Raw genomic sequence first — 24219 nt, 5'->3', positions numbered from 1 at the left:
TTGTTTGGTTCGGTTTAACCCGGAAATATTTTCTCAGCCTTGTCCACACAGGTCCCCCGAGAGAGGAAAGGAAAACTTCGACGAGCTGAAAGAAAACGGGGGGATGTCGGAGTACGAAGTTGTCCAGCGAGGCGCTCTGCGTTTGAAAGGGGGCACCGACGCCGGTTCTGCGGGGAAACGGTGAGGGGGGGGCTTGCTAAGGCAGAAATGGCACAGGCCGCGGAGACGCTGGTGGTGTTTTTTTTAATTCCAAACTCGCCCCACTCTTTTGGGGAGGCAGGTCTTACTATTGTCTTGAGCCCAAAGGAAAGAATACAATCTTAAATTTCTAGCTTTGGTCCTCTGTCAGGAAGCCCTAACAAGGACAGAGTGCTCATTTTATTTTTTTTTATTTTTGTTACTTCCATATTCACACGTCACTGCATATGCCATACAAACATTTCCATAACATACATTATACAGTATCTCTATGCAGTTCAACATCTTTGTCATATTGATGAAATTATCAATCTACATTCCTATTTCTTTCTCACTCCCCTCCTATTCCCTCCATCTCTTCCATCTACCTTCTATACCCTCTATACCTCCTTCCTTTCGTCCTTCCTTTCTCCACCCCACCTCTACCTCCCTCTACCTATTTCCTCTCTCTCCCTCTAAATCTTCATTTGAGTGATTTTAAATCTCTTAAACTTTTATACTAACCAGACTGATAGTATATTACTAGCATTATATTCTTATAGTATCCCATATCTTATGTTTCCCCCCCTTTTTAAAGTATTCATCATGGGATGATTACTTGGTCTGTTGTGCATATGTTTGGGTGGTTCAGGATGGAGAATTTGTGGTGGGTGGGGCAATTTATTTTATTTCTGATTTGGGGAAAAGATCAGAAGCAACATGAGAAAATATTGTTTTACTGAAAGAGTAGTAGATGCTTGGAGCAAACTTCCAGCAGACATGGTTGGTAAATCCACAGTAACTGAATTTAAACATGCCTGGGATAAACATAGATCCATCCTAAGATAAAATACAGGAAATAGTATAAGGGCAGACTAGGTGGTCCATGAGGTCTTTTTCTGCGGTCAATCTTCTGTTTCTATTGTGTGGTGGGACTAGTCTCTGGATGTCACGTGACTTTCGTTGTCAATGACAAATCATTGTATTGACAATGGCAATAAAGTATATATTTATGAATGTGGATTATTGTTTTTAACGTATTGGGGTTTTAGATCCAATTTTAAATTAGATTTCTTATATATTGTATTGTTATATTAATTTTGTTGTGAGCCGTCCTGAATCTGCAGAGAAGGGTGGCATAGAAATCTAATTAATAAATAAAAATTGTCTTTTAATTGTGGTATACTGTACACTTTTACCCTACTATAACTCATCTTACATTCTAATTCTGTCATCTGAGCCAAAACATTTTTAAATTCACTCTTAATTTTTAAATTTGTGCTCACTTAACTACAATTTATAATTATAATTATATACTGTATATATAAAGAACAGAGTCCCCAGGACCACCACCCACAATAGAAGGCCAGAATCAAGGAGAGAAGCAATTTAGAACTAAGGAGAAAAATCCTGACAGTTAGAACAATTGATCAGTGGAACAGCTTGCTTCCAGAAGTTGTGAATGCCCGAACACTAGACGTTTTTAAGCAGATGTTGGATAACCATCGGTCTGAAGTTGTGTAGGGTTTCCTGCCTAAGCAAGGGGTTGAACTAGAAGACCTCCAAGGTCCCTTCCACCTCTTGTTGTTGTTGTTGTTAAGGGTGATTAATAGAAACATAGAAGACTGACGGCAGAAAAAGACCTCATGGTCCATCTAGTCTGCCCTTATACTATTTCCTGTATTTTATCTTACAATGGATATATGTTTATCCCAGGCATGTTTAAATTCAGTTACTGTAGATTTACCAACCACGTCTGCTGGAAGTTTGTTCCAAGGATCTACTACTCTTTCAGTAAAATAATATTTTCTCATGTTGCTTTTGATCTTTCCCCCAACTAACTTCAGATTGTGTCCCCTTGTTCTTGTGTTCACTTTCCTATTAAAAACACTTCCCTCCTGAACCTTATTTAACCCTTTAACATATTTAAATGTTTCGATCATGTACAGTGATCCCTCGATTTTCGCGGGTTCAAACTTCACGAAACAGCTATACTCCACGGTTTTTTTTCTATACCACGGTTTTTCCCACCCGATGACATCATACATCATCACCAAGAGTCACTTCTCTCTCTTTCTTTTTCTTTCTTTCTTTCCTGTCATTCTCTGCTTCAATCATTTTCTGATTTCTCTTTTTTTCTCCCCTTTTTTCTATCATTTCTCTCTCTCTCTACCTTCCACTCTCCCCCCTCTTGCTCTCGCTCTCTCTTTCTCCCTCTCTCCCTCCCTCTCTGTGAGAACGCCTGCCCCACCTCTCCGGCAGCCCCCTCGCTGATAGCTGGGACGAAAGCGCTCTCAGCTAAGGGACTGTGAGAGGGGTGGGGCGGGCATTCTCAGAGCGGCTAGCGGCCGAATGAGGAGGATGAGAAGCCGTAGCCGCCAGCGCTGCTGCAGGAGGACCTGTGTCCCAAGAAAGCCGGTGAGAGGAGCGGATCGGGCGGGCAGGGGGTAGCGGCGAGGGGGCCGGGGGCGCGGGGGGGGGGCGGGGGCAGCCGACATTCAAAACAATCTTTGCCGGCCTCCGCACTTTTGTCGCTCCCTGCCCCCAACTTCAAGCCCGGCTCCTTGCGCTGCCTTGAAAAAGGGTGTGTGGGGGTAGTTTTTGGCTGTCCATAGCCAAAGATGGTGTTATTACTTCCGCACCGCTACTTCGCGGAAATTCGACTTTCGCGGGCGGTCTTGGAACGCAACCCCCGTGAAAGTCGAGGGAACACTGTATAATCACCTGCATGTTAAAAGGACAAAGAGGCAATGCATTTGAAAATTTGGTGTTTTTTTAAAGTTGAAAATGCTTAATTCCGCTCCTCAAAGTTAAGAAGCAGAGCTATGATTCACAATTAGCAAAAGGGTTTTAAATTCCCCATTTCTACTCTAAAGACAAGGTTATCCTCAGGCTTGATCAGGGCTTCTTTGTACCAGTGTTCCAATTTGACCTTTTCCTCTAACAAGAAAATCCAAATCAAAGAGTATGGGTGAAGATATAGAAAAATTGTATTCTTTTTTCCCCCCAATTGTGCTTTGTGAAAGAATTTTACTTTATCTGAATGCTCCTTTTTTTTAGAAAGAAGAAGAAAGATAAAGAAAAAAGCAAGATTGTAGACCAGATTGTGAGCAGCAAGAACCAGGAGGAAGAAGAGGAGAAGAAGCGGGCTCTGGACAAACGTACTCCAGCGCAGTTGGCCTATGAAAAAATGCAGGAAAAGCGGGTTGGTGTCTATCTAAGAGTGAAAGAGGCTACCACAGAGAGTTTGGGTTAAGGGGAACAGAAATGTTCCTTGATAAAATGTAACCATTAACTCTCTTTTTATTTCTTAGCAAATAGAACGAATCTTGAAAAAAGCATCCAAAACCCACAAGCAGAGAGTAGCGGTAAGTTCTTGCTTTGGGAGCTACATGTTCTTGCATAATGACAAACTATTGTTATGGCTTAATATGCTATATAACCCAACTGAAGATGCTTTTAAGGAGGAGAAAATATGGATGAGAATTTTCCTCTGTGGATAGATGTAGACTTAAGATGTTATCTCTTATACTGCAAACTGCTATTAGACCTAAACTATTCGCAAAAGAAGGTTAATCAATTTCCCCCTCAATCTCTCCTCACATCCTTCAGGATTATAATACAGCCTGAGTGGTTTCTCTAGTAGGCCATTCTTTCTTGAACATTAATCATTAGAGAAAACACAGAATATAAAAAAGATCTTTGAGATAATCCAATCCAACCTACAATCCAGTGCAGGATTATAAACCTACAGCATTTCTAAAATATGGCTATTCAATCTTCGTTTAAACATTTCTAGATAAAAAGAATCTATTTTAGGCAATCTGCCTGATTTTATTTATTTATATATGACAATTGTTAAGTGTTGTACCACATGATTCTTGACAAATGTATCTTTTTCTTTTATGTACACTGAGAGCATATGCACCAAGACAAATTCCTTGTGTGCCCAATTACCCTTGGCCAATAAAATTCTATTTATTTTTAAATAATCCGTATTCCTCAAAGACAAGCTCTGAGTTGTGTACAATGTACTGAACAGTGTTTTATTTTTAGGAACTGATGTCCAATTAATGTCCGTTTTAAAATGAAATAAATTTAAAACCCATCATTTCTTGACCTCTGGAACCAAAGTGAAGACTATCCCATCTGATAATGAGTTTGACAAATCTTTATAGGCTTTTAAAGTATGCACATCTTCAGCCATCTTTACCCTTCTGGTTAGGATTAGATATAGGTAAACAATCTGTTTCTTTTCAACATTTTAGAAAATGAAAGTCAGAAAACTAATGAATAATCTTGGGCACTTTGAAGTTTTGGTTATATGGAGTGTGGATAAGTTGAATCCCCTGTGTGTTTCTTCCTGGAAGGTTTTCTAATCTGGCTGATGGAAGGCATTATTTAAATTTTCTGTTGTCTATAAAAATATCATAGTTTTCCTTGTATGGTGCTGTTGTCTCAACCTTGTGCTCAGGTAGCTGGATCCCTAAACATATGTGCCCTTTCATTTCACACCATTGCTCCATCCATTTTGTCTGATCTATTCCTTTTGAAATATGTTTACTGAAATTTGTATGCGAGCTCAGTCAAAGGAGTCAATAGTTTCATAACCCAAACCCACAATCATTTAAACAATTAAAAACAAGCAATAAAAATCACACAAATAAAAGCTGGCATGAGCTACAACTGCCCCACTGTACATGCAGTCCTCAATTTGTAACTGTTTAACAATGGTGCAAAGTTATGACAGTAATAAGTAATTTATGTCCGTCCTCAAAGATACAACTATGACACCACCCAGCAGTCACAATTCAGGCATTTGGCAACTGGCTTACATTTACAATGGTTGCAACGTGTTGCCCTCACAGTTCTTCCCAGCTGACAATCAGTTGGAGAAGCCATAACAACCTATTTGATTAACAATGGTAAAATATTAATTACATTCGATTTAGTTACATGATGACCCATTTAGCAACCCATCACTTAGGGATTGAAATTCCAGTCCCGACTGTGATTGTTAAGTCCAGAATTATCTGTAGCCCCTTTTCCTCCTTGAGCTCTCGGCAGAAGAGCAGTCTTTAACCACCTTCCAAATATTTAAGAAAGGCCCAGCCTAATTTTGCAAAGTCAAGTTGTCCAGTAGTTGGGGCAAACATCAATTCTCCATCCCTTCATTTCATGCCAAATAAGGTGGGATCCTCAGTGTGGTTCAACGATATGTAACTTCCTGTAATTGCATGCTCGTCATTGGATCTCTCCCAGAGCCAGTTTACACATAACATCAGCGCTATTTTTCTGAGCTCTTTTCTCTTTACTTCCAAATGTACATCCTTGTGATTAGGTTGTTAGAAAAATTGTGTCCAATATATTTAAAGTTTCTTCCGCAAGACCTTGAAGAGCTACCTATGTCGCCAGGCATGGGACAATTAATGTATCCCCTTCTCTGACCATTGAGAGTTATGTGTGGTTGTGGTTGTATGGTGTTTTTTTTTAAAGATAGCGGGGTTTTAGTCATAGTTTTAACTATTAGATTTGTATTACTGTTTTATTGCTGTTGTGAGCCGCCCCGAGTCTTCGGAGAGGGGCGGCATACAAGTCTAATAAATTATTATTAAATTATTATTAATTATTATTTTGGATTAATTTAGATTGAATATATACAAGCTAGATTCACTGAAATCAGAGGGATTTATTCAAATAGATCTTTGCCGAATCTGGATACCTTATTTGTAGTGTATTTGTAAAGGAATAGGTTCTTGCTTCCGATTAATATTCTTTTTCTTTCCTAGGATTTTAATAGACACTTGGACACTCTGACTGAGCATTATGACATCCCCAAAGTCAGCTGGACTAAATGAGCATCTTTTCCATCAACATTTTCTTCTTATACAATCTTTGTTTCTGAAATGAGCACAGACAGTGGTGTTGAGCTGCAGTTCTTTTGGCAGAATTGCTGTTTTCTTGTAACTTCCTTTTCTTGATTAAACTTGCTTTTATAGAAGCACATAGCACCTATTACTTTGAGTAAATGGCAATTAGCTGTTTAAGTTATTTCTGCTTTATTGTTGCACAAGGCTTGACCATCTTGGTATGTAATCTCAATATTTCTTAAGAAATATTATTTGTAGAAGACAATTCTAATGACTCCCAGCTTCATCTACTCGAAGGACCATTGTATTCTCCATATTGTGATTTACATGATGAACATTTGTTTTAATAAACTAATTAAAAACATGTATCTTGATTATAAACAGTGAGCCTATAGCATATTGAAAGCTAAATACCACTGCAAAAAATGATATTGAAACAATGAATTTAGTAAAACCAGCAATATTATTTTAATTCTTACCCACTTGATGCCTGCTCCCATGTAGGGTAATGACAGGATAATCATTCTGATTTTGTAGCACCAATGTTTAATTTTAAACCTAAGCTCCAGAAACAAAAATTAAATGTAATGTAAACCCAGTTTATATCTCAGCAAATATATGTGCAGTTTTTGGTCTTGTAGTTTTTGTGAACTGTTATGATCTTGTTAACGTTTATCTTCCTTCAGTTGGTTTTAGACCCAAGTCTGTTGATCCCATGTGGGGTTTCCCTCTTGACCTAAGATGTAGAAGTGTATTAGAGTGGTACACCATTTAGGGCCTCGAGAATATTAAATATATATACCTCTATGTAATACTTTACAGCAGCCATTCCTTTCCCCAAGAAAAGACACACTTTGTGTGCTGCATTCACACTTCTGCAGTGTCCAAGTGCCAGTCTTAAACCATGCGTCTAAATGGGTGGATTGGTGAAACCATGCGTCAAAATGCAGGGTGAAAAAACTTTGGAAGAAGCTGATTTTTCAAGCCATAAGAGGACTTATCTTCTCCCTTGTCTCCAACTATGTTTTGTGCTAAGACAGGAAGGTTCTAATTTTGTGCATTTTACTTAAAAGCAATCCTTTCAGTAGTTTGAGAAGGGTCACACAGTTGCACATTTCCAATTATCTGACGATGGTCCTGGACTGTTGGGTTTTCTGCTGTGAGGAAATGGACAGGACAAATTAAAACGGGCAATAATAGATGTGCTAATTGACATTTCCACGTGTAAATGGTTTTAGCTGGCAAGGTTCACTATTCCAAAAGGTGGAACTTGGGAGTGGCCCACCATTGTTATGGCAGTGGAAATGGCCTTTTTGCTGTTTGAATTACCAGGCACCTCTTGTAAACTTGGACCGTGCCTCTAAAACAACATTCTTTCATTATAGCCTTCAACTTACAACTATTCATTTAGTGACAGTTACAATGGCACTGAAAAAAATTACTTATGACTGTTTTTCACATGATCATTGCAGTATCTCCAGGGTCATGTGACTAAAATTCAGATGCTTGGCAAATGGTTCATATTTATGATTGTGGTGTCCAGTGTATGTGTGTCTGTCTGTGTTACATGATCACCTTTTGCAAACGTCTCATAAGCAAAATCAATGGGGAAGCCATGTTACTAAATAATGCATATAATAAATACTAATTAATAGCCATGTTACTAAACAGCTGTGGCAAGAAAGTTCATAAAATGGGGCAAAATTCACATAATCTTGCATAACAACAGAAAATTTGTGCTTAAAGTTGTATTAAAGTTGAGCATTTTCTGTATTTTCACACATTCTCTCTAGTTCTGCAAACATGCCAATTGCTACAAAATGGGTCTGCCAGTTACTACCATGTTTACCCGAAAATAACAGTTAACTGTAAATAAGCCCTACCATGATTTTTCAGGATGTTTGTAATATAAACCCTACCCCCAAAATAAGTCCCAGTTAAAATCGTCAACCAGATGGACACATTTAGTATGACATTTCCCTGAAAATAAGACCTGATGTGTTTTTTGGAGCAAAATTTAATACAGGATCTTGCCTTATTTTGGGAAAAACGTGGTACCTGGAGCCACACACATTTTAAATATGCCCATTTCAGCTTTGTTAAAAGGTGCTAAATTAGCCTCTGAATCCATGTACAGTGGTACCTCTACTTACAAACTTAATTCATTCCATGACCAGGTTCTTAAATAGAAAGTTTTGTAAGAAGCAGCAATTTTTCCGGTAGGAATCAATGTAAAAGCAAATAATGTGTGCGATTGGGGAGACCACAGGGAGGGTGGAGGCCCTGTTTCCTCCCAGGAGATTCCTAGAGGCCCCACGGAGGCTTCTCCCCGCCTTTTCCGGCCCTGTTTCCTCCCAGGAGATTCCTAGAGAGGCCCTATGGAGGTTTCTCCCTGCCTTTTCTGGTTACAGTTTCGGAGGCTCGGGTTTGTAAGTGGGAAATGGTTCTTGAGAAGAGGCAAAAAAATATTGAATGGGTGGTTCTTATCTAGAAAAGTTCGTAAGTAGAGGCATTCTTAGGTAGAGGTATCACTGTAGTTCAAAAACCAGTTACTGAACAGACCATTTCATGCTCTTCTCTCCCCATTCGTATTTTGTTCAGCAGACCTCAAACCTCATATCTGTTGAGGTTGGCTTCAGAGATCATTTTTCTCTTCTATTCCTGCTTATCAACAAAGCTTTCTTCACCGGCTGTCATTTTTGTATTTATTTAAGAATGCCACATGAAAGAATATGTGTACTTTTTTTAAAAAAGTATTATTAGATCAAAAATCATGTTACAGGATTCTCTTACAGGAGCTTTAGAAAGTTTTAATACAGTTTTAATAATTGGGTTTTTTTGGAAAAAAAAAATTCCCACCTTGCAAAATTGAATAAATACAGAAGTAAAAAAAAAAAAATCACAAGCAACTCTTTTCCTATCAGAGCACAAAGAAGTAGAACAACAGGAAAATGTGGGTTTTCTTCTCCTTGCATCTGAAATCTTTAAGGAGATGAACCAAAAAAGGCATTATTTGAAGCATTGGTCTAAACTAGAAAAAAAAAAGTTGCAGCCTTTTTAATTAAGGCACCCACAGTGGAATCCAGTGCTATGCGAATTAAAGCCCATTTGTCTAAGAGAACAGCCCAGCCCTTCCTTTCAAGTTAGTGTGCCCCTATTCCCTATCAGCTCTGGAAGAGATTTGGAGGAAATCTGCAAGGATTGGAGGTAGGGTGGGGAGATATCTCCCTCTATTCCAGTTGTACTGATAGAACTGTGATTCCAGCCTTGAACTGCCTAAGGAATGTGCAGGCTACTTTATTATGTTCTGTTACATTTTTACAAGGAAATTTCCCTTGTCCACAGTAGCACCCAGGAATCTCAGGCAGAAAAGATTCTCTGGCACTGCTTAAAACAAACCAAGGACATGAGACTAACCACAGAGTTTCCATCCAGATCCACACACACACAGGGCAAATGTGTTTTGGGCTGCAAACCGCCATGGAAAAGATTCTTACTGGCAAAACAAAACAAAAAGTTTTCTGCAGAACACATATGGATTGTATGTTTCCAGTACTGGATGGGCCTAGCACCTTGGAAAGATCCACGTACAAGGGGAAAAAAAGATTAAAAAAAGACAACTTTTCCAGTTTCACAATGTGCTTGTCATATAGGACAGGGTAAGAATAGAAGCCTACATTCAGTTTGTGCCTAAAGCCTTAATATTTCAAAGTGGGGAGGATAAAAGATTTGGTCCCATATTTGCTCTTTGCAGAATGTGAAAGAAAAGAAGAGGAAAAAAGTGGGCTTAGGAAAAAAAGAAGCTGCCAATCCAACCGTGACTGTTTAGGGTTCCTTGACCTTCGAACTCTGGGTGCTTCCCCCCACAGATTTTATATGCTGCCCAGTTCACAGAGGGTTTGATCCAGCGTTCGGTGCAGAGTCAAATTCTCTTCTTTCGCTACAGCAACTTTTTCTGGTGAGAATGGGGGGAAAAAATATTAAGGAAAAAACAATTCAAAAGAATAGGACTGGTTCTGAATTCACATTCCAATTCACGCTCCAATTTTAGTGGCCTCTGTTTAAAAACTGCCCTGTTCCTTCCATTTACATATTTCCCCTCAATCTTAAATGTTATTTTTGTCCCTGATACATTCATACCAAAGAGCCAGCTGAAGGAGAGAAGCTGGTTCTGGGATGGTGAAATTTAAGTAAGAAACACCCAGGAAGCCTGACATCCGGAGGAATAAAGGTGCCACAACCCTTTATTACAGGAACTGAATCAGTGAAAGATTTAAGAGTCACAGTTGTAACACTGGCCAAAGGTCACCAAAGCCCAACCCACACCCCTGGAGATAGATTTTACACTCCCCAAAGAAAGGAAAACTCCAGACTGAATTGCCCACAAAACGCCCCGATTTCATTGGGTTAGGGTGATTTCCAGATCCAAATGCAAAATGATTTTTTTTTAATTTTCAGAATTACATAAATAATCTCCAACTCTGTATTGTTCTGTTGAATCAGTGTTCAAGCTAATGTGAAAGAGGCTATCGTTTTATACAGGAAGCAAGAAACAAATACCTTGTACAGTGATACCTTGTCTTACAAACTTAATTGGTTCTGGGATGAGGTTCTTAAGGTGAAAAGTTTGTAAGACGAAACAATGTTTCCCATAGGAATCAATGGAAAAGCGATTAATGCGTGCAAGCCCAAAATTCACCCCTTTTGCCAGCCGAAGCCCCCGTTTTTGCACTGCTTGGATTCCCCTGAGGCTCCCCTCCATGGGAAACCCCACCTCCGGACTTCTCTGTTTTTGTGATGCTGCAGGGGAATTCCAGCAGGGGAATCCCAGCAGGAGAATCCTAGCATCGCAAAAACGAGCACTTCGCTGGCAACGGAAGTCCGGGGGTGGGGTTTCCCAGTGAAGGGAGCATCAGTGAAATCGCAGCATCACAAAAGCACCGAAGTCCTCGAAACCCCACCTCCGGACCTCTGTGTTTTTGCAATGCTACGATTTCACTGAGGCTCCCCTCGCTGGGAAATCCCACCTCCGGACTTCCGTGTTTTTATGATGCTGCAGGGGAATCCCAGCAGGGAAATCCCAGCAGCGCAAAAATGGGTGGTTTGCTGGCAACAGAAGTCCGGAGGCGGGGCATCCCAGCAGCAGCGGTGGGTTTGTAAGGTGAAAATAGTTTGTAAGAAGAGGCAAAAAAATCTTAAACCCCAGGTTTGTATCTCGAAAAGTTTGTATAATGAGGCGTTTGTAAGATGAGGTATCACTGTATTTCATAAAACAACAAATGAGAAAAGATGTCCTGAAAGTGCAAATTTTTACAGAAAAAAACTCGTGAAAGCACACAGAGGAAAAAAAAGAAAGAAAGCAGAAGCTGCTTAGCAGAAAGAAGCCAGCAGGACAGAAAGCTCCGTTGTATTTGTCTACTACAAGGAAGTCATATCGTTGAGTGCGTGGTCCAATTCTTCGCTGATGGCCTTGTATTTCAACTTTTGAGCATATAGCTCGTCTGCAGGGCAAAGTGTGGCGAGAGAAGCAGGATGAAATGACGAAGGAACAGGCGCATAGGCAAGTTCAGAGATGTTGCCACAGAGCAAGGCGAGGTGGAAAGAGAAAGGGAAAGAAATGGATGTTAAAACAATGAAATGCAAGATGAACATGAAAATGAAAATTTCAGCAACGGAAAGTTTGGAATGTTGGAAAGATTAAATGTTCAATTTTTAGAGCGTGAAGGACGTTTTAAAATTGAGCTGCTTACACTGGCTTATCATAATCGCCCTCCCTGGATTTTTCTGGACCCCAGAGAAGGTTGTTTCAAAAGCTTAAACATTTCAAAATAATCAAATTAGAGATATTTCAAATTTGAGACAGCTGTTTTGACATCGAAAGGTACTATGCCTTCAAAATAACTGTAATTCAAAACATGTTATACTCCCCTATTCAATATTATATGTGCTACTTTGAGCTCTTGGATCTTTCATTAAATTATTACATTATTTTTTTAAAAAAATCCAAAAGCTAGGCAAATTGCAAAGAACGAGCTTGGCTCACCCCTGAAGACCAACCAATCAAATTAATAATAATAATAATAATAATAATAATAATAATAATAATAATAATAATTTTTAAGATTTGTATGCCGCCCCTCTCCGAGGACTCGGAGCGGCTCGATTGACATCAAAGATTAGAAATGTTTAATCTTACTTATACTTATCCTCAGGTGCAGTGTTAAATTGCGCCGGGTGCTGAGCGAGGCTGCCACTCTAGGGCAGGAAAAAACCTTCTGGAGCAGGGGTCTCCAACCTTGGTAGCTTTAAAGAGCTATGGACTTCAATTCCCAGAATTCCTCAACCAGTTGGCTGAGGAACTCTGGGAATTGAAGTCCACAACTCTTAAAGTTGCCATGGTTGGAGGCCAATTCCACAGAAATGTAATGATGCAAACAGTGCCCCTTTAACAGTTTTCCACCCCAAGCTTCAAAAACTTTAGCCCATACCTTCCAAATCATCAATGGACTTTTCCAGTTTAGCAACTGTTCTCTCTGCAAACTCAGCCCGTGTTTCAGCCTAAGAACAGAGATTACAGCAATGAAAAGGTTGCACTTCGGATCAGACGTCATTTTTCCTCCTCCCAATTCTAAGGGAACAGGATCCCTGGCCTCACTCACCTCCTTCAGCTTGTCAGTCAGAAGTTTGATTTCTTCTTCATACTTGTCCTCTTTTTCAGAATACTGTGAAAACAAGGTTAACATCAACCATTTGGTTTGTAAGAGGAGAGAGGGAGAATTGAAGAAAAAAAAGGGACTGAAACCATCTCATTTCTTAATTATTTATATACTGGACTTCCTTGTGAGGACAGGGGTGTCGAATTCAGTTTCATTGAGGGCCGCATCAGGGTTGTGTTTGACTTTGTTGGGGGAGGCAGCCTCATGTCACTCGTGCTGGGGGGGGGGTGTATCTGTCATGCCCAGAGTGCTCTGCCAGTGAAAATAGGCTCCTGAGTTACGTTTTTGGCTGCAACGGCCCCCTGCACCCTCTGCCAGAGAAAATGGAGCTTTGGAGTGGGGTGCATAGCCCCCGTGAGCTCTATTTTTGGCCACAATGGCCTCTTGCACCCTCTGCTAATGAAAATAGAGCTTAATGGGGGAGGGCTCTATGGCCCCCGTGAGCTCCATTTTTTGGCCGCCTACAACCCTCTGTCAGAGAAAATAAAGCTCGCAGGGCCATACGTGCCCCCAAGCTCCGTTTTCCCTGGCAGAGGGCTGCAGGAGGCCGTTGTGGCCAAAAATTGAAGTTGTGAGGAGCTCACCATGGGCCAGTGCTTTGTGGTTTGCAGGGGGCCAGATTTGGCTTGCAGGCCTTGAGTTTGGCACTCCCGCTCTTATGAGGAAGTCCATGGACATCAACTCCCTCTTTTACTGAGAACCCTGAACTTCCCATATTGGCTCACTAAATGTCAGCAACATTATTTAAAGACGAAGAAGAATCAAAACAGAAGAATTAAACTGTTACTAGAAACACGGCACATATTTATGACGGTTGGATAAATCTCGGGGGTCATGTGATTACTTTTTTGCGACCCTTCTCACAAGCAGTCAATGAGGAAGCCGGATTGACTGAACAATCATGTTCCTACCCTAACAAATGCAATGATGCAGTTAACCACTATGGCAATAAAGATCGCAAGATGGGGCAAAATTCACTTAACAATTGTCTTGCTCGCCAAGGGACATTTTTGGCTACATGCGGCTCACAGATTTTGAGGACCAGGAGATGGATGCGTATTGGTATCCTAGGCCTGTGATTTTGTCACCCAAGACTTAGATTGAGGGGGAGTTAGTTACTGGGGACCCACCAGAGACTGTAGCACCCCCAGTTATGGTATTGAGTGAGTCAGAGGAGGACGATGGGGGATCAGAGGAGGAGGCCATCCCCTATTAGATGCCTGAGTTAGGAGGACGGTGTCTAGACATGGTTCTTGGCATTAGTAGTTCTATGGGACACATGGCCATGCCTTGTCAGTATACAGTGGTGCCTCGGTTCTCAACCACAATCCGTTCCAGAAGTGTGGTCGAGAACCGATTTGGTCGAGAACCGAATTAATTTATCCCATAGGAAACAATGGAAATGGATTTAATTGGTTCCCAGCCCATTGACTTGCTGGAACCAATTAAATCTACAGTATTTCCTCCATTTCCTATGGGATAAAGATCTGAGGGGACAGGGTGAGAGGGAATGGGAGCCGGAATCCCGACACGCCCCTCCTGACTGCCCCCTTAACAGCCGCCCAGTCTCTACCTTGTAACTGCTCCAAGCTGCAGGAAGGGTAGGGTTGGCTGCAATACTGGCAGTTTCGGGGGGCTACTTTCCTCAGCGGTTCAGTTGGTTACCTCCAGGCAGCTGCACCAACTTTTTCTTTCCCGGCGGCAGCGGCTCCGGCAGCTTCCCTTCATCACGTGACGTTCCTGACGCTGCTGCTGCTCCTCAAAGGGAAGCCGCTGGAGCCGCTGGAGCCGCTGCCGCCGGGAAAGAAAAAGTTGGGGCAGCTGCCTGAAGGTAACCAACTGAACCGCTGAGGAAAAGAGCCCCCTGAAGCTGCCGGTATTGCAGCCAGCCCTACCCTTCCTGCAGCTTGGAGCAGTTACAAGGTAGAGACTGGGAGGCTATTAAGAGGGCGGCCAGGAGGGGCATGTCGGGATTCCGGATCCCATTCCCTCTCACCTCATCCCCTCAGATCTTACATTTTGGATAGTAAACAAAATTTTCTGTTCAGTATCCGAATTTTTGTTCGGATACTGAAGCAAATTTTTGCAGAAAATTTTGTTCGGTATCCGAAATGTACGAAAACCAAGGCGTTTGAGAACCGAGGTACCACTGTATAAGGGACAGTCTGAGGAAAAGTGAGGGTTGTGAAAAATGTTTGTATCATGGCGGTTGGAGAACCGAAGCTGAGAGGACTTTCTGATTCCTGATCTTTGTCATCCCTGCCAGTTTCATGTTTTGTAAAGTTTTACTGAATCCTTAAGTTTCAGGCAAATCGCCAGAAACTTTTCAAGGACTGAGATGTATGACTCTCTGGCTCAGGAATTTTCTTATCTCTGGCTCATTAGCCAGGAATGTTGCTAGCATGGAATTCTTTAGAGTTAACCAGTTTATTGCATGAACTTGTTTTACCAATAGGTTTTTGCTATGATCAACTTTTGCAAGCATGTGTGGCTTTTTAAATTTCTGATCGTTGACCCGTTTGGACAGAACCCTGGCAAAGAGTAGATTGTTGAAAGACTTGATGACCCATGAACAAACCTGGAGAACATCTACAGGTAGTCCTCAACTTACAACAGTTCATTTAGTGATGATTCGAAGTTACAACTGCCGCATCCCCATAGTCATGTGATCAAAATTCAGATTCCTGGCAAGTGGTTCATATTAATGACAGTTGCAGTATCCTAGAACCATTTTTGCAATCTTCTGACAAGCAGAGCCAATGGGAAAGCCACATTCCCTTAACAACCAGAGTTGGCCTTCTCTGGGTCCCTGGCGGGACCTAGGGGAAGAGCCTTCCTCTATGGTGGCCCCGGCCCTCTGGAATCAACTCCCCCCGGAGATTCGAGCTGTCCCCTCCCTCCTCGCCTTCCACAAGACACTGAAGACCCATTTATGTCGCCAGGCATGGGGGAATTAATGTACCCCCTTCTGACTAGTAAGATTTGAGTATGGTTATGATTGCGTAGCATCGATTGTTTTTAATGATAGTGGGTTTAACTATAGTTTTAATCATTAGATTTGCACTGTATTGTTATTGTTGTTGTGAGCTGCCCTGAGTCCTCGGAGAGGGGCGGCATACAAATCTAATAAATTATTATTATTATTATTATTATTATTATTATTATTATTATTATTATTTAGATTTGTAAGCCGCCCCTCTCCGAAGACTCGGGGCGGCTCACAACAATAATAAAACAATATTACAATGAAACAAATCTAATATTAAAAACATGTAAAACCCCATCATTTAAAACCATGCAGCACACACATACCAAACATGAATATAAAAGCCTTGGGGAGGTGTCTCAGTTCCCCCATGCCTGGTGATACAGGTGGATCTTAAATAATTTGCGAAAGACAAGGAGGGTGGGGGCAGTTCTAATCTCTGGGGGGAGTTGATTCCAGAGGGCCGGGGCCGCCACAGAGAAGGCTCTTCCCCTGGGCCCGCCAAACGACATTGTTTAGTCGACAGGACCGGGAGAAGGCCAACTCTGTGGGACCTTATCGGCCGCTGGGATTCGTGCAGTAGAAAGCAGTTCCGGAGATGCTATGCAGCTCTAAGAAGAGCTCATAATTAGGGGCAGATTCCTGACTCCTCCAATACCAGTGCACTGCGCATGCAGCTTTGCTTCTGCAGCAGGTGCACACATGTGTCCTAGCAAGATTTTGCTTCTGTGCATGCGCAGGAAGCAAAATCTGGTATGCGCATGCGAGATTTTGGTGATTTTTCTTTGTATGCACATGAGCAAAAAATTGCCCAAATTTCACATATGTACATCCCCTCGTGAGAATTTGCTTCCTGCACATGCACAGAAACAAAATCTATCTGGGATGCGCATGGGTGCCCGCAGCAGAAGCTAAACTGCACATGCAGCTCAATTTTCGCTACCGGTATGCAATATTGCTCATAATGCATATAATTCTTCTCTAGCTGTATCTCCACGGGGACAAGAGGCAGTGATCGAGTGAGCTTCTATGGCTGATCCTTGATTTCAATCTGATTTGAAATCAAGCACTCAAACCTCCATTTGTGGCTTTCACTAAACCTCCATGCCTAGAAAACCTGCCAATTCATCCACTAAGTCAGTGTTTCCCAACCTTGGCAACTTGAAGATATTTGGACTTCAACTCCCAGAATTCTGGGAGTTGAGGTCCAAATATCTTCAAGTTGCCAAGGTTGGGAAACACTGCACTAAGTGATGGGTTGTTTGGTTACAAAGATCAAAATAGTCTTGTGTGAGATGTTGCTAATGATGCAATGGGGGGGGGGGGATGTTTATCCCTGCTGTCTTTTTTTGTTGTTGTTTATTTATTGATTTTATTTATTTATTCAATTTTTATACCGCCCTTCTCCTTAGACTCAGGGCGGCTTACAATGTTAGCAATAGCACTTTTTTAAACAGAGCTAGGCTATTGCCCCCACAATCCGGGTCCTCATTTTACCCACCTCGAAAGGATGGAAGGCTGAGTAAACCTTGAGCCGGTGATGAGATTGAAACGCTGACCCTACAAGTCAGCTTCAGTGGCCTGCAGTACAGCACTCTACCTGCTGCGCCACCCCGGCTCATTTTTGTTGTTGTTGTTGTTATTATTGTTATTATTATTATTATTATTATAATTATTATCATCATCATCATCATCATCATCATTATTATTATATTAACTTGATGTCACAGTTGATTAGCCTCTACTGCAGTCTGATTTTTTTTAAGGGAGTTCCATATGCTAATGAATAGACATATAAAAATACTAAATGCCATCTATTGGATAATCATCTATTCAAAATACATCAACAGGCCATTGATTTGAAAGTCATCACTTCAGGGTTATAAGCCACTTGTGAGCCACTCCGAGTCTTCGGAGAGGGCCGGCATACAAATGTAATTAATAATAATAATAATAATAATAATAATAATAATTATTATTATTATTATTATTATTATTATTATTATTATTATTACTTCAATGCCACCCTTTTCCATAGACTCAAGTTGGCTGATGCCAAGATCAACTAAGATGATTACAAAAAATATTTTTTGGTAGATCTGTGTTATTAGAGCAGAGGCCTATAGAGACGATCTATTCTTGAATCTTTTTTAAAAAAACACACAGAAACCCATTTTCTGACTCTTAAAAGGTTAGGAACCACTAACCTTCTCTGATTGAGCCTCAAGAGACTTCAGATTGTTGGTGACATTCTTGAGTTCTTCTTCCAGGTCACTGCATTTCCTACACAAATAAAAAAAACAAAACAACCCCACTGTCAGCTCATCTACTACTTAAATGAAAATATTGTTGCCCTTAGAAGTCTTAAGAACCTCTTTATTGATCCATTGTTTCACCTATTTTGTAATTTATACATATCCAGCATTTCTCTATGTAAATATCTCAAGACAACCCATAATGAAAACATTATTAGGTGTGGGGAAAATTAAAATAATTCCTGTGTTATCAGTAGCCTCCCTCTCCCAAGTCCTGAGGGAAAAGATGCGATTTCAGCATATATTAAAGAAGACCTGCTCTCATAGGTTAGGGATTATCCTAAATATAAGAGTCACACTGGCACAGTGGTTAGAATGCAATATTGCAGGCTGACTCTTCCCACAGACAGGAGTTCAATGCTAATGAGGCTCTAGGTTGACTCAGCTTTCCATTTTTAGAGTTTGGTAAAATGAGGATCCAGATTGGTTGGTGTTATGGTCTCCGGCTAAGGCCACTGATAATTGGAATAAAGAATTGCTAAATGTATATACAGTGTTCCCTCGATTTTCGCGGGTTCAAACTTCGCAAAAAGTCTATACCACGGTTTTTCAAAAATATTAATTAAAAAATACTTTGCGGTTTTCCCCCCTATACCACAGTTTTTCCTACCCAATGACGTCATATGTCATAACCAAACTTTAGTCCGCCTTTAATAAATATTTTTTAATAAACTGTAATAAACATGGTGAGTATTAATCTAAATGGTTGCTAAGGGAATGGGAAATTGCAATTTAGGGGTTTAAAGTGTTAAGGGAAGGCTTGTGATACTGTCCATAGTCAAAAATGGTGTATTTACTTCCACATCTCTACTTCGCGGAAATTCAACTTTTGCGGGTGGTCTCGGAACGCATTCTTTCCTTTGTTCCACACTGCATCATCTCGGCACGCAGCGCTAATCTCTTATTTTAAACTTCGGTATGCAAGGCAACATCAAAATCATTAAAGCAATGGAAACTGCAGTTTAATGTTTCCAAATGTAAAATAATGCACTTGGGGAAAAGGAAGCCTCAATCTGAGTATTGCTTTGACCACTTATCTAGTAAAGCTAAATCATTAGCCATATTACAGACACCTCCAGGAATATCAACCCTATTGCACACCTTAGAGTCATTGGCAAATAGGCAAACCTTCCCTAGCAAACTGAGCTCAGACAGTCACTCAGACAGCTGAAAGGCACAACCAACTTGTGTCCAACAGCCCTAATTATTAGCTGTGATGTTCCACATGGAGTTTCCCTTTAAAAGTGGCCCAGAAATTACAGCAACTGCAAAGTGCCTAGAGAACACAGGTTGGGAAAGATGATCATCCTGGATGCCCTCAAGCACTTTTTAGAAGTTACTATGCAGGTGACTAATGAGTTTCTTGCTTTAATCAGATTTCTGATAGGCAGTGATCAACTCACAGTTCAGACACCTCAGCTCGTTCTTCAGCTCTTTCCAGTTCTCCCTCCAGAATGACAAGCTTACGGGCAACCTGGAGAAAGTTAGAAAGAAAAACACAACCATCACTATGTGCCCCAAACAACAGAGTTCCAACATAAGGCATCTATTATGGTTGACATCTGCACTCCTCTACACTTCAAAAACAGAGAACTGGTGCTTAAATAAAATTGGCACTTCCTTGGAACATTACAGTCCAGCTGCAGTGGTGAAACGCTGATTACCCTGATATTTTCTCGGTGATTCTGTTTGATGGCCGAGTGACAAATAATGCTTTCTATCAAAGCTGTTCTCGTGCTTTAACTTGAAATGTCAAGTTCTAAATTTGCAACACAGATTGGAGCACGTCCCAAAGAGAACATGCAAATCAGGCTCACGAGAAGCACAGGAATTCAAATTCAAAATAAAATTAAGGTTCGGGGCATCGTGGAAACTCAGCTTGTTCATTAGAGCTGCCTTTGAAACCGCAGTTCAGGCTCTTGGGAAATTTACCCTAATCCCCACCCACTTTGTGACTTGTCTAGCCAAGTTTTATCTCTTACTCCAGATCTTTCGAGCAGAGCAAGGATTTTCCAGACATTCTGCCAGAGGCAGTTTTGAACTGGAGGAATTAAGCCTGAGGCTTCCTGCAGGGAGAAAAAAAACCCAGGAGCTTCGTCTCTGGGCTGTGATTCCACCAAAATAGGCTGGGGAGATGTATAGCATTTTGAGTTTGCAACCTTTTCTTTGTTTCTTTTAAGGCAAGTGTGCCTGCCAACTTTCAAATAAGTTTAAACTCTCAGAATGCCCTGTAGCGTGACAGATGCCCAGGAATCTATCCCTGCTCCAAACTGTTCCAAAATGTCCCCCCCCTCTCTCTCTTAGGATAGAAACATAGAAATATAGAAGACTGATGGCAGAAAAAGACCTCATGGTCCATCTAGTCTGTCCTTATACTGTATTTCTGTATTTTATCTTAGGATGGATATATGTTTATCCCAGGCATGTTTAAATTCAGTTACTGTGGATTTACCAACCACGTCTGCTGGAAGTTTGTTCCAAGGATCTACTACTCTTTCAGTAAAAAAATATTTTCTCATGTTGCTTTTGATCTTTCCCCCAACTAACTTCAGATTGTGTCCCCTTGTTCTTGTGTTCACTTTCCTATTAAAAACACTTCCCTCCTGAACCTTATTTAACCCTTTAATATATTTAAATGTTTCGATCATGTCCCCCCTTTTCCTTCTGTCCTCCAGACTATACAGATTGAGTTCATGAAGTCTTTCCTGATACGTTTTATGCTTAAGACCTTCCACCATTCTTGTAGCCCGTCTTTAGACCCATTCGATTTTGTCAATATCTTTTTGTAGGTGAGGTCTCTAGAACTGAACACAGTACAGTGTTCCCTCGATTTTCGCGGGTTCAAACTTCGTAAAAAGTCTATACCACGGTTTTCAAAAATATTAATTAAAAAATATTTCGTGGGGTTTTTCCCTATACCACGGTTTTTCCCACCCGATGACGTCATATGTCATCGTCAAACTTTTGTCTGCCTTTAATAAATATTTTTTTAAATAAACTTTAATAAATAAACATGGTGAGTAATAATCTAAAGGGTTGCTAAGGGAATGGGAAATGGTAATTTAGGGGTTTAAAGTGCTAAGGGAAGGCTTATGATACTGTTCATAGCAAAAAAATAGTGTATTTACTTCCGCATCTCTACTTCGCGGAAATTTGACTTTCGCAGGCGGTCTCAGAACGCATCCCCCGCGAAAATTGAGGGAACTCTGTATTCCAAATGTGGTCTCATCTGCACTCTATATAGCGGGATCACAATCTCCCTCTTCCTGCTTGTTATACCTCTAGCTATGCAGCCAAGCATCCTACTTGCTTTCCCTACCGCCTGACTGCACTGCTCACCCATTTTGAGACTGTCAGAAATCACTACCCCTAAATCCTTCTCTTCTGAAGTTTTTGCTAACACAGAACTGCCAATACAATACTCAGATTGAGGATTCCTTTTCCCCAAGTGCATTATTTTACATTTGGAAACATTAAACTGCAGTTTCCATTGCTTCCTTACCTCCTCATATTTGCGGTCGGCTTCTTCAGCAATGTGCTTGGCTTCCTTCAGTTGCATCTCTTGAATCTCCATTTTCTCCTCGTCCTTCATAGCTCTGTTTTCAATGACCTTCATGCCTCTGTGGAAGGAGCCAAAAATATACTTTTAAGCCTTCTGGGAAAAGATGGCTACAGATGTTACGTGTGTCTTGGTGGGATCCATATTTGGAGCATCTAACAAGACCAATGAGGCAGCAGAGTCCTGCATGGACAGCAACGTTCACATCTGTTCAACAACTGGAAAAATATGACCAATCTTATGTATATAATAGAACTTAATCCTGGCTGGTCTGTCTAAATTGCAGACCTTCTACTCTGTTTCCCCGGAAATAAGACGTACCCCGAAAGTAAGGCATGTCAAAGGTTTTGCAGAATTTGCTAATATAAGGCACCCCCTGAAAATAAGGCGTAGTCAAGTTTACATACGGTACGGTGGAAAAACATATGGTACCATTCAAAGCTGTTCATAGCGGTACCGTAATAATGTGGCGTCCCCTGCTGGCGCCTTCCATCGCTTTGTACCGTCCAGTACAGCAGACACAGTCTGCTACTGTCTCACCGCCATTACAGTCTCCACTACAGTGCGTAGACTGTAGTTCCTCAGTGTACCGCACAGTACACTTTCTTTGGGGGTGTCAGCTTTTCTGCCTGTGAATTTGTCTTATTTGAGAAATATAAGACACCCCCCCGAAAATAAGACATAGCACAACTTTTGGGGGGAAAAGTAATATAAGACCGTGTCTTACTTTCGGGGAAACAAGGTAGGAATGGGTTCCTGCATTTCTACATCCCTCTATGTTTTATTATTATATGTTGCTGGTATTTTTTAGACTTTTCTATTAAATAAGCACTCATGCACATAATGCTTCTACCATCTATTGTGCTCATTTGTCTTTATATTTCTACAGTACTTTTTATGGCTATGTATAAATCAACTTAATGTTTACTTTGGATTCTAGAGGCTGAAATTCACATTTCCCTCTTGAGCAGGGGGTTGGACTAGAAGACCTCCAAGGTCCCTTCCAGTTCTTGTTATTTTCTTACATACAACACAACATCAGGAAAAGTATAATAGATCAATACATTTTACAATAATCACTAAGAGTAGTTTAATTCTTTTCCTTAATATCCTTTTAAGCACAAAATGATTTATAGTAGTAATATTATTTATTGGGATTATATTTCATAGTTTTTTCACTCACCAACTTACAGTAAAATATTTGTTCAACAAAACCTGAGTAGGTTATTGGTTGGTGCTCCAAGCTTGGCAATTTGGTTGCAAATGTCAGTGTGTTTTGAGTTGTGCTCATCTGTCAGAATACAGTCTTTAGACTTTAGACAAGCACAACTCAAACACATTGATGATGTCTCCTCAAAGAGTGATGAAAGTTTTGCAACCAATTGCCAAGCTTGGAATTCAAACCAATAGCTACTAATATTCAAACACATTTCAGAGCATGATTATTACAATTCTAGTGGCTAATATATAATCACCATTGTGATCTAATCTCCAGATAGCTTTTTATTCTTTTTTCCAAAAACAAAATGAAAAGAGATCAGAATTTTTTTTAAATCTGTCTTTCTGCCAGCAAATTAACTGTCTGAAAATTGAGCAGAACAGGACTACGTTTACAGTTGGGACAAGAAGCTGGAGTGAAAGGCTGAGTATGAAAAGAAGCTAGGTCAGACTAGAGTAAAATCCTTAATAATTTTTCCCAATGCATCTCAATGAGAAAGGCAAGAGGATAAACATAGAAACATAGAAGACTGATGGCAGAAAAAGACCTCATGGTCCATCTAGTCTGCCCTTATACTATTTCCTGTATTTTATCTTACAATGGATATATGTTTATCCCAGGCATGTTTAAATTCAGTTACTGTGGATTTACCAACCACGTCTGCTGGAAGTTTGTTCCAAGGATCTACTACTCTTTCAGTAAAATAATATTTTCTCATGTTGCCTTTGATCATTCCCCCAACTAACTTCAGATTGTGTCCCCTTGTTCTTGTGTTCACTTTCCTATTAAAAACATAAAGTTCAGGGTTGCTGTCATTTGCTCCATTACCCAGAGGAAATGTATACAAACCACATTGTGTTTCCCAATGCACCCATACAGATTAAAAGACACACCACAAAACAAAAGACTTCAAAGAGCCATGGTCAGCAGGCTTTCCTTACGTTGTTAATAATTCTTCTAGCTGTATTATTAGAGCACCATTTTACAACCTCAGCAGCTTTAAAATCTGTAGAACTTTAACTCCTGCTTGCTGGAGAATTCTGGGAGTTGAAGTCCAGCCATATTAAAGGCACTGAAGTTGAAACATACTTTTAGTGCAGGGGTAGACAAAGTTGGCTCTTCTATGACATGTGGACTTCAACTCCCAGAATTTCTGAACTAGCATGATTGGCTCAGGAATTCTGCGAGTTGAAGCCCACAAGTCATAGAAGAGCCAACTTTGCCTACCCCTGCTTAACCTTGGCAAATTTAAGACTTGTGGACTTCAACTCCCAGAATTCCTCAGCCAATTAGCTGATGAATTCTGGGTGTTGAAGTCCACAAGTCTTAAAGTTGCCACGGTTGTAGATCCCTGCATTAGAGGGTCATATCTGAGAC

The 24219-nt window shown here is 40.6% G+C and overlaps 2 protein-coding genes across 4 annotated transcripts in view; one reads left to right on the top strand and one right to left on the bottom strand.

The window, feature by feature from the left end:
- Positions 1 to 6687, top strand: FAM32A (family with sequence similarity 32 member A). The gene is made up of 4 exons (XM_070748498.1): positions 1 to 180; positions 3238 to 3382; positions 3492 to 3545; positions 5967 to 6687. Exons 1-4 carry the CDS (start codon positions 104 to 106, stop codon positions 6033 to 6035), a joined length of 345 nt encoding a protein of 114 aa, XP_070604599.1. The 5' UTR covers positions 1 to 103; the 3' UTR covers positions 6036 to 6687.
- Positions 6688 to 8738: 2051 nt separating this feature from the next.
- Positions 8739 to 24219, bottom strand: part of TPM4 (tropomyosin 4) — a 39984-nt gene continuing 24503 nt past the window's right edge. For 2 of the 3 annotated variants that reach the window (XM_070748474.1, XM_070748465.1), the window contains 6 exons: positions 21567 to 21684; positions 19468 to 19538; positions 17957 to 18032; positions 12707 to 12769; positions 12536 to 12605; positions 8739 to 10002 (listed from right to left, as the gene is read on the bottom strand). In XM_070748474.1, the coding sequence (XP_070604575.1) occupies positions 9920 to 10002; positions 12536 to 12605; positions 12707 to 12769; positions 17957 to 18032; positions 19468 to 19538; positions 21567 to 21684 (481 nt within the window). In that variant the 3' untranslated portion in view covers positions 8739 to 9919. Of the gene's footprint in view, positions 10003 to 11450; positions 11549 to 12535; positions 12606 to 12706; positions 12770 to 17956; positions 18033 to 19467; positions 19539 to 21566; positions 21685 to 24219 lie in introns of those variants that run through there. The other variant, XM_070748483.1, reaches the window with a different exon arrangement.

This window comes from Erythrolamprus reginae, chromosome 1 (genome assembly GCF_031021105.1).
Source record: "Erythrolamprus reginae isolate rEryReg1 chromosome 1, rEryReg1.hap1, whole genome shotgun sequence".
Lineage (NCBI taxonomy): Eukaryota > Metazoa > Chordata > Lepidosauria > Squamata > Dipsadidae > Erythrolamprus > Erythrolamprus reginae.
The sequence above is the reverse complement of the archived record's forward strand: the minus strand, read 5'-3'. Positions and strand labels throughout refer to the sequence as shown.

Bases quoted from the DNA above. Each gene is read 5' to 3' on its own strand.
- FAM32A (XM_070748498.1), top strand. From the start codon at position 104: ATGTCGGAGTACGAAGTTGTCCAGCGAGGCGCTCTGCGTTTGAAAGGG. The intron at 181-3,237 runs GTGAGGGGGGGG...CCTTTTTTTTAG, and splicing joins GCCGGTTCTGCGGGGAAACG to AAAGAAGAAGAAAGATAAAG. The intron at 3,383-3,491 runs GTTGGTGTCTAT...TTTATTTCTTAG, and splicing joins AAAAAATGCAGGAAAAGCGG to CAAATAGAACGAATCTTGAA.